At 47.0% G+C, this 9,644-nt stretch overlaps 1 protein-coding gene across 3 annotated transcripts in view; it reads left to right on the top strand.

Moving 5' to 3' along the window:
• IGSF21 (immunoglobin superfamily member 21) overlaps positions 1-8,714 on the top strand; it is a 157,563-nt gene extending 148,849 nt beyond the window's left edge. Inside the window, exons 7-10 of one of the 3 annotated variants that reach the window (XR_015745522.1) lie at positions 5,679-5,764; positions 7,075-7,422; positions 7,642-7,680; positions 8,578-8,714. Coding sequence is in view for 2 of the 3 variants with exons in the window: in XM_087944803.1 (XP_087800929.1) it covers positions 5,679-5,764; positions 7,075-7,267; positions 7,642-7,680; positions 8,578-8,651 (392 nt within the window). In the remaining variant the exon portion in view is untranslated. The remainder of the gene's footprint in view (positions 1-5,678; positions 5,765-7,074; positions 7,423-7,641; positions 7,681-8,577) is intronic. The other 2 variants (XM_087944803.1, XM_087944804.1) reach the window with 2 other exon arrangements.
• The last annotated feature ends 930 nt before the right edge of the window (positions 8,715-9,644 follow it).

Raw genomic sequence — 9,644 nt, forward strand, 5'->3', positions numbered from 1 at the left:
TTGTTTTTGCTGATTTGGCATGACCTGTTGTTTGTAAGGGATTTCTTTTTCTTGTTTCCCTAGCTTTCTTAATTACTTGGCTTTTGTCTAGGGGGCTTCTTTCAATACCTTTTATTAAATCTCTTTTCCTATGCAAGTTTGTTTTATGGCTGGCCTCATGTTCCCTTTGGGCTTTTCCTGCTTGGGTGTCACCACTGTCCTCATGAAGTTTCCTTTCCAAACAGCAAATACAGATTTTCTTTTTTCCAGAGTTGGAAGGTGTGCTAAGAAAGTTCCTTTCCACCTCTGCAAATTCCTTTTTTTTTTTTCCTGTTCTCTGTTTGGCTTTCTCGAAATTCCTCCTCCATTACCTTTTGCAGTTCCGATGCATTGTTTTCGATGATGGATCTGTTCCTTAGTAAAGAAATGCCTTTGGGGAATGGGGGGAAAAAAACACGTAGAAATGCCATCCTGGGTAAGGTACTCCTAAAAAAGACATTTTATTCTGTGCTGTTGATACAAGAAGATCTCAAAGGATTCTAGTTTTTGCAAGCTGCAGTGTACGTACTCTTGACTTCCAATGGCTTCCTTCTTCTTCGTTGGTCTTCAGAACGTAAGAACTCGCTTTTTAGTAAAGGGATAGTAGTTTAAAGGCGGTCGGTAAATATGAAGTGTGTGTGTGGGGGGGTCATTTTGTCAATAAATATTCTGGAACCTACAGGCCCATTTTTCCAGTAGAAAAAGGATGCTAGTTATGTGATCCAATTCACCTACTCTTTGGGAGGAAGTTGTGGGAATCGGAGTTGAGGGAAACAGGCTTAAATCCACAAAGCAGGCTGGAAGGAAAGCTGCAGTTCACCTTAATCCCGCCCTGAAGCCTTTGATCACAGATGTTTGCTTTTTACAATCGGTATTAATGAAACCTTTGGCAATCTCTCTTGGTGTGATGGGTTCTCAAGGGAGCTGAGGTTTCAGCCCACAGCAGACAGCTCCCATGAAGCCTGGAGTTGACTCAGCGACAGTCCTGCAAATTCTTCCTGCTGGAAAAATTGCCTCCCAAGCAACCCATTCTGCCAACTCATCAGATTTGGTGTGTGGGTCATTTATTTATTTATTTTTAGTGCCAAGACCTGAGACCCAACGGTAACACCCATCCTTCAAAAGCTAAGGGCCTTCTTGGATAGAGCTCCGCTCCAAAAACTACATGTCAGGATTCCAGCAATCGCTCTAATTAAATCAGGATTCTCGAGCCAAACTTCAAAAACCTTCAAAGGATTCATTAGAGGCGACATACTGTCCCTGCCCTGTATGAAGCCAACTCTGGCAATATGTCATTTACAGTCCCCTGTGACCCTGTTTCCCCCCCACCCCGGGTGTCTCATAAACCAGATTCTCCAATTGAGCCCATTCACAGGCTGGGTGTTATCAATCACATTCTCCAATTAAACATATTCCTGGGCAAAAACTCTGGTAGTTTAGTTACATTCTTTTAAAGATAAGAGTTGGAATGTGCTTTCGCTTCCCCCCCGCTTTTTTATGGCAACTACTAAAACAGGCATAGGAATGTTTTATGAGTTGACACTACGACTCAGGAGGTGCCAACTTCCTTCTTGATAGGTGAGCCTCTACATCGACCAGGTGAAGAACTACTGGCCAAAAAAAAAAGAGATGGGCTTTCTTTAGACTGTTCCAATAGGGTGTGAGAACCCGTGTCTTCCTCTTCAGATCCCAAAAGGATCCAACCACTTCAGGCATGGAATTAGTAGACTTATCATGGGCGCCTCTATCGAAGTGATCATGATGAATCTCTGTAGCTCAGGTGTACGATGAGAGTGGAGGTTTGTTCTCCAAACTTGGGGTTTCTGAATGTTTCATTACCAGGCCAGGTAACATCTTACCTGGAAGAATTTAGAGGACGTCGGTGTTCTTCTGCTTATAAGGGCTTTGTGTGGTCTTTTGATGGGTCTGTCACATCTGATCAGGGTTTTGTGATAGGTCAGGTGTGAGTTGTGTCAAGTGAGGGTCTTGTGATGGGCCCTGTGATGGGGAGGTCCCATCAGATGAGGATGGACTTCTATCCAAGTCTTTGAACTTCAACCATGAATAGCAGCCACTAGACAATATTGAGGTTTCATCCTCACTTCTTACATGAGATCATTGACCACTTTTGGACCAGAACGCTTTCCCCCTTTTTTTATCCCAGAATTCTTCTGGCTTGAAGTCCACCCATCCCCGAATCTGGAAGCAAACCAAGCCTACAATTGTGGTCACCATGTGAAGCAGACTCAATGTTACAGAATGGGATGGAAATGTCCACTCCTTAAAACTTCCAAGACATGCGACCTTGGACATCCGGACATTGCAATCTAGCCTCTCCGAAGGCAGTGAAACTTAGAGAATTCTGGTTTCTTATTTTGGCGACCGCTGTCTTTTCTCTTTTCCTGAAAAAAATAATTTAAAAAAACAGCCTTTTTTTAAAGGACGTTTTTTTTTTTTTTAATCTTGCTTCTCCATTCCATTTCTTTGGTCCCTTAGCGGTGTTCCAAGCCAAGAGAGCAACACAGGGGTGGGATTCAAACATCCCGGCAACTGGTTGGCTGCCCGGTTGCTGGGTGGGTGTGGCCATGATGGGAGGACGGGAGGACCGTTGTTGTTGTTTTTTTTTTGCCTTCCCCGTAGTCAGGAGGCTTCCCTCGGGCCTCTGAGAGGGCAAAACGGCCTCCCCTGGGCTCCGGAAGGCCTTCCAGAAGCCGGAAACAGGCCTGTTTGCAGAATTTACGGTTCGGCCCATTTTTCACCCTCCCAGAAGTTTTTGGAGGCTTACTTGTGTCCAAAACAGGTCGTGGGGAGACTCCTGGGAAGGCCAGGGTGGGCGGGCCCAGCCGGTCGGTTCAGCTGGTAAATTTAACATCCAGTTTGCTAGAACCGGCCCCAAACTGGTAGAATCCCACCCTTGGGACAACAGCGAAGGAGAGAGAACGTGTTACCAGCACCAGGGGAGACATTTCTAAATTTTGTGGCAAGGCAGGAGATTGTCCCGTCTCCTTCCAGATGGCAGGTCAATTTTTCCTAGGATCAGGAGATCGGAGAAAACCTCCAAAATCTCTCCGCAAACAAATTGGAGAAAAGCGGGCGGGATCCTGCCTCTTCCTCTTCCCCCAACCCTTTATTGCCCATATCTCCACAGAGGACTTTTTAAGGTGTCCTTTTAAATTATATTAAACATCCGTTTTTGTTTTGATATCTCCTAAGACGGTTTTTTATAGCTGGGTTTTTTGTTTTGTTTTTGGTTTGGTTTGGAATTTATCTGGATTTTTTTGAAACGGCCGGCTGGCTTTTGAGCAGAAAAGTCTGTCTAAAATTGCTCTTATTACTTGAGACAAGCATTACTGAGCTCATGAAAGTGTTGGCAGGCTGGGAACCGTGACCAACTGAAGTGGCATCCTTGCTTTTCAGCCCTGAGGCTTCCTGAAAGCAACTCCATGGAGCCAAGGGCTGCGTTCGCACCACTTACCATCCAGCAGACTTAAAAGGCTAAGATTAGACCATTTTTAACCTCAGTTCCAGAGGTGGCCTTCAGCCGGTTCTGACCGGTTCTCGAGAACCGGTAGCGGAAAGTTTGAGTCGTTTGGAGAACCGGCCAATCCCACCTCTGACTGGTCCCGCCACCCGCATCTCTTCTCTGCCTCCCATCCAGTCCCAGCTGATCGGCTGGATCTTCTTGGGTTGCCCTGCAGAGGAGAACAGAGCTGGAAAGCAGGTTAGTGGGGTGGGGAGGGAATGGAGATTTTGCAGTATATCCTTCCCCTGCCATGTGCCCACCAAGCCATGCCCACAGAACTGGTAGTAAAAATGTTTAAATCCCACCACTGCTTGGTTAGATAATGATGGTTAATCCTTAATAGTTGCAGGAACTCATTCTCTTTCATTTTGTATATTTCAGTTAATCCTCAATTTACAAGTAGTCACTTAGCGACCGAAAATACAACGTCCACCCTACCCACCCTCAGTGTCATGTGGCCACAGTTTGGCACACACAACATTTGCAGACTCCCATGAATTTATTTATTTTTGTCGTAAACCAGCATTTAAAGTTTCCCAGGGGGAAAAAATGCCCCGTAACAAACAACTGAATGTCTTGTGGTGTTTGCTTTATGACCGCCGTGTTTGTTTTAACGACTGCTGCAAAAAATCGGGCACAATCATGGGATAGATAACCTGCTTCACAACTGCCATGATCAAAATGTGGGTTCAGTCATAGCTACTCCTCGACTTATAACACTTCGCTTAGTGACCGTGACAACGGCAGTGAAAAAAGGGACTTGGGACCATGTTTCGTACTTATGACAGTCGCAGAGAGAATGGTGCAGTGCTCAGAATGCAGTATTGCAGGCTAATTCTGATGGCTTCTGGCTGCCAGCAAGCAGTTCCTCAAGTTTCACCGGGCTCAAGGTTGACTCAGCCTTCCGTCCTTCCGAGGTTGGTAAAATGAGAACCCAGATTGTTGGGGACAAGAGGCTGACTCTGTAAACCGTTTAGAGGAGGTTGTAAGTGGTGTATAAGTCTAAGAGCTATTCCTTCTTATTCCTTCCTTCCTTCCTTCCTTCCTTCCTTCCTTCCTTCCTTCCTTCCTTCCTTCCTTCCTTCCTTCCTTCCCAATGGTTAGAATACAGTTTTGCAGGCTAACTCTGCCCACTGCCAATAGACTGACTCTGTCAACCAATTAGAGAGGGCTGTGAAGCACTGTGAAGCGGAATATAAGTCTAAGGGCTATTCCTTCCTTCCTTCCTTCCTTCCTTCCTTCCTTCCTTCCTTCCTTCCTTCCTTCCTTCCTTCCTTCCTTCCTTGTGGTTAGAATGCAGTATTGTAGGCTAACTCTGCCCACTGCCAGCCATTCGATCCTGACCAACTTGCTCAAGGTTGACTCAGCCTTCCATCCTTCCGGGGTGGGTAAAATGAGGACCCAGATTGTTGGGGGCAGTAGGCTGACTCTGTAAACCGCTTAGAGAGGGCTGGGAAGCACTATGAAGCGGTGTAAGGGCTATTCCTTCCTTCTTTCCTTCCTTCCTTCCTTCCTTCCTTCCTTCCTTCCTTCCTTCCTTCCTTCCTTCCTTCCTTCCTTCCTTGTGGTTAGAATGCAGTATTGTAGGCTAACTCTGCCCACTGCCAGCAGTTCCATCCTGACCAGGTTCAACACTTAACGATAGTCATAGGGTACAATATAAGCAATCAAATCATACCAGGAAACAGTCCATATAGATCATAAGGATACAAGCGACAAAGTTACAGTCCTACAGTCACAAGTGGGAGGGGAGGGGTGATAAGGAGTGATGAGAAGATTAACAGTAATAGTAGTGCAGACTTTGTAAATAGTTGAACAGTGTGGAGGGAATTATTTGTTTAGCAGAGTGATGGCATTTGGGGGGAAACTGTCCTTGTGTCTGGTTGTTCTGGTGTGCAGGGCTCTATAGCGTCATTTTGAGAGTAGAAGTTAAAACAGTTTATGTCCAGGATGTGAGGGGTCTGTAGATATTTTCACAGCCCTCTTTTTGACTCGTGCAGGATACAGGTCCTCCATGGAAGGCAGGTTGGTAGCCATTGTTTTTTTCTGCAGTCCTAATTACTCTCTGGAGTCTGTGTCTGTCTTTTTGGGTTGCAGAAGGACCTCCAAGGATTAACCCATTTCCTTTTCCCTGCAGTGGCTCCCAAGGGACCCAAAATTATGATGACCCCAACAAGAGCTCGCGTTGGAGACACAGTCCGCATCCTGGTCCAAGGGTTTCAGGTGTGTATGACGCTCATCCCACTCCCCAAAACTCATCCCCCTGCCCCAGCTCAAAGACCGTCTTGGTTTTTGTGACAGTTTTTGGTATTCCTCTTCTAGGTCACTTCTGGGAATAATTTAATAGGGTTTGTTGTTGTTTTTTTAATGACAAAGACAGACAATTGTGTACCGAAGAAGACCAGCCAACTGTGAAAGGAACACCTGCATTAATTTGCTTGCTGTGACTGACTGGTCTTGCAAACAAAAGAGGGGTATTTGTTTGTGTGCGTGTGTGTGTCATGGCAGCTAAGAGTCAGATAAATTGATTGTGCTGGAAGTTTGCTTTTTTTTTTTCCACTCTTGCCAGGTATGTGTGAGAGACTTGAAAATTAACACACTGGGGAGCTGCTGGAAAGAGGGGGGGGAGGTGTGTATGTGTGTAGTTCTTCACACATGTTTTGCAAAAGGTGGGATGTTGTGCTACTCCCAAGCATCTGGTGTAACACTGGTGCGCTTTGGATGGACGGGTGCTCTTGTTGATGGTCTTCAACCAGACCTTGTAGGAACATGTCCCAAGCCAAAGGGGCCAGTTCTCCATCAGTGTAGCCCACAACTCAATGTTCAGGCAGCAAGTGTGACACCGCTGGGTCTTTCTAGCGTAGGGAAAAGTAATTTATTCTCACTCCTGTCCCTGAAGTGGGACTCCAGGAGGTGAACAGAGAGGCAAAAATTCAGCGGAAGGAGAGAAGCAATCCATCTCTACCTCAAAGGCTTTAAAAAATGCGTCTCCAAACTTGGCAACATTAAGACTCGTGGATTTCAACTCCCAACAATTCCCATTTCCTTGCATGCCAGCTGAGGAATTTTGGGAATTCAAGTCCACAAGTCTTAATGTTGTCAAGTTTGGAGATCCAGGAGGTTGGACTAGAAAACTTCCAAAGTCCCTTCCAACTAACTCTGTTATTCCTTTGAGGTTCTCCTTGTCTCCTCCCAAGAACATTTATCTAACCAGAATCACCTGAAACAGCCATCTTTGAGAAGTACGGTATCTTCTCATCAGGGGCCTCCTTTCCTGCTGCAGGGCAATTCAATTGCTTTGCGATGAGGTTGTCCAAGGAGCTTGAGGGCCATGCCTTGACTCTTGAGGTCAACCCAGTTTCCTCGTTCATTTGCTTCTCCCACCCGGACGACAGTCCCAGGGTTTGAGAAGATCTCAGAAGAACCTGCAAGGTGATAACCATGCCACCTTTCCGCCACCACCCCGCCCGCCTCCAGTTACAGTTGTCATTTCTGACTCTTTGGGGTTGGGGCGGGGGGATCCTTGGTTCCAGAACGAAGTCTTCCCCGAGCCCATGTTCACTTGGACCCGTGTCGGGAGCCGGCTCCTGGACGGCAGCGCCGAACACGATGGAAAGGAGCTGGTGTTGGAACGTGTGCCGGCTGAACTCAACGGCTCGATGTACCGCTGCACGGCACAGAACCCTCTGGGCTCCACCGATACCCACACCAGGCTGATAGTGTTCGGTAGGGGGAGCCCCACGCCTCCACTCTCATCATCTCCCCACCTTCTGTCTCGTTGTTGACATCTCAACCATCCCATCCTACCTTCTTGGGGTCTCTCGATGTCTTTCCAGCTGCACGCTCCCTACAAGACAGGGGCACCTCCTCGCCCATGGAGGGTAGGAAGACTGCAAAGTTGACTTTATGGGGAGGGGGAAGGGAACCCAACTGAACCCTGCCTCTCTCTCTCTCTCACACACACACCCGTGTGACTTCCATTCCTCATCCCGGGGGCCAGCATCCATTCTTACCCACCCTCCATCCATGCCACCTCAACCCTCGCACGAGTTTGACTGTCAGTTTGACTGTCTTCTTGTTTTCTCCCCCTTTCTAATTAGAAAACCCCAATATTCCACAAGGGACAGAAGACTCCAACGGTAAGCTCCCCCACCCCATCTATCCCACCCCCCCAAAGCATGTTCCTGAAAGATCCGTTAGCAGGATCTCCCCTCCTGTCCTGCCCCGGTTTTCTTCCCTGTACCCTCTAGGTCAGTGATCCCCAATCTTTTTTACGCTGCGGCCCGGTATCCCCAACCTTTTTTATGGCGCGGCCCGGTACCGACATCAGCTGGGCGCCGCCATCTTGTTTTGATGAAAAAGTGCTTCCGGTGAGCTCACCGGAAGCACTTTTTCATCAAAACAAGATGGCGGCGCATGCGCCCGTGAGCTTTTCCGGGAAAAGCTCACGAAGCGCTTGGCGCCGTCATCTTGTTTTGATGAAAAGTGCTTCCGGTGAGCTTTCTACCTGGAAAAGCTCACCGGAAGCACTTTTTCATCAAAACAAGATGGCTGCGCCCAGCAAGCCAGCGGCCCGGTAGGACTTGTTCCACGGACCGTGCACCGTCCGCGGACTGGTGGTTGGGGACCCCTGCTCTAGGTTACAGGGCTCTCCAACCTTAGCGACTTCGAAGGCTTGTGGACTTCAACTCCCAGAATTCCTCAGCCAGCAAAGCTTACCCATCCTTCCCGCTGGCTGAGGAATTCTGGGAGTTGAAGTCCACCAGCCTTCGAAGTCGCTAAGGTTGGAGAGCCCGCTCTAGCAATCCGTGCTCGAGTCCATGTCTCGTTCTTGTGGGCTTCTGCACGGGGTTTGACTTCCCTTGCAGCCTTGGCAATGCTTATGCCCCCCGTTTCCGCTGCATGCTTCAGAAGAATGCCTGCCAAACACAGCAATCCTCAGCTTTGCAGCTAAGCAGGGAAGGGATTACAATTTTGAACCCAGAGGCACCTTCTAAATCTCTTTTCTTTTCTTTCTTCTCCATCCTCCTGCGCAGGTTCGCCGAATCGCCAATGCGGCTTCAGACTATTTCTGGCTATCTTCTTTACAGTCACTTTGGAACTGACGTGAAAGGAAGTGGGGTGCATTTTAGCAATTCGGGTTCTTCTCCTCCTCCTCGTCCCCTCGTCCCCCCCCCACCCAAAAAAAACAGCTGCACCAAGCCTCCATGTCTCCGTGGATCGACTTTTTTCTATTCTTTTCTTTTCCTTTTTTTTCTAAATTATTTACAGTCTTGTTATCAGCCTCTTTCTCTCTGTGTCTCCGGCTTTGTCACCCCGTTTAATTAAAAACAAACAATACAGAAAAACCACCCACGGTAACAGTATCTTATGTGCGATGTAAATAATTTTCTTTATGCATTGGAAGGGGAGGGGAGAGGCGTTACAAAAGACACAACAAACTTAGCTGGCCAGGATATTTGAGTACATGGAATAATAATTTGAGTACATGGAATAATAGGGTTGAGACTCTGGAAAGGGTGCAGAGAAGAGCAACCAAGATGATTAGGAGGCTAAAACATATGAACAACGGTTGCAGGAATTGGGTTATGTCTAGTTTAATGAAAAGGAGGACTAGGGGTGACATGATAGCAGTCTTCCAACATCTCAGGGGCTGCCCCAAAGAAGAGGGAGTCAAGCTATTCCCCAAAGCACCTGAGAAGGCAGGACAAGAAGCAACAAATAAGTTGAAATTAATCAAGGAGAGAAGCAACTTAGAACTAAGGAGGAATTTCCTGAACAGTGAGAACAATTGATCAGTGGAACAACTTGACTCCAGAAGTTGTGAATGCTCCAACAGTGGAAGTTTTTAAAATGGTGTTGAATAACCATTGGTCTGAAGTGGTGTAGGGTTTCCTGCCTAGGCAGTGGGTTGGACTAGAAGACCTCCAAGGTCCCTTCCAACTCTGTTATTCTGTCCTATTCTATTCCTTATTCCCTGTTTTATTCTGTTCCATTCCATTCCATTCCATTCCATTCTATTCTATTCTATTCTATTCTATTCTATTCTATTCTATTCTATCCTATCCTATCCTATCCTATCCTATTCTATATTCTATTCTAT

This window comes from Notechis scutatus, chromosome 16 (assembly GCF_049901735.1).
Source record: "Notechis scutatus isolate UNSWTSFEM ecotype Mainland chromosome 16, rNotScu1.2, whole genome shotgun sequence".
Classification (NCBI taxonomy): Eukaryota; Metazoa; Chordata; class Lepidosauria; order Squamata; family Elapidae; genus Notechis; species Notechis scutatus.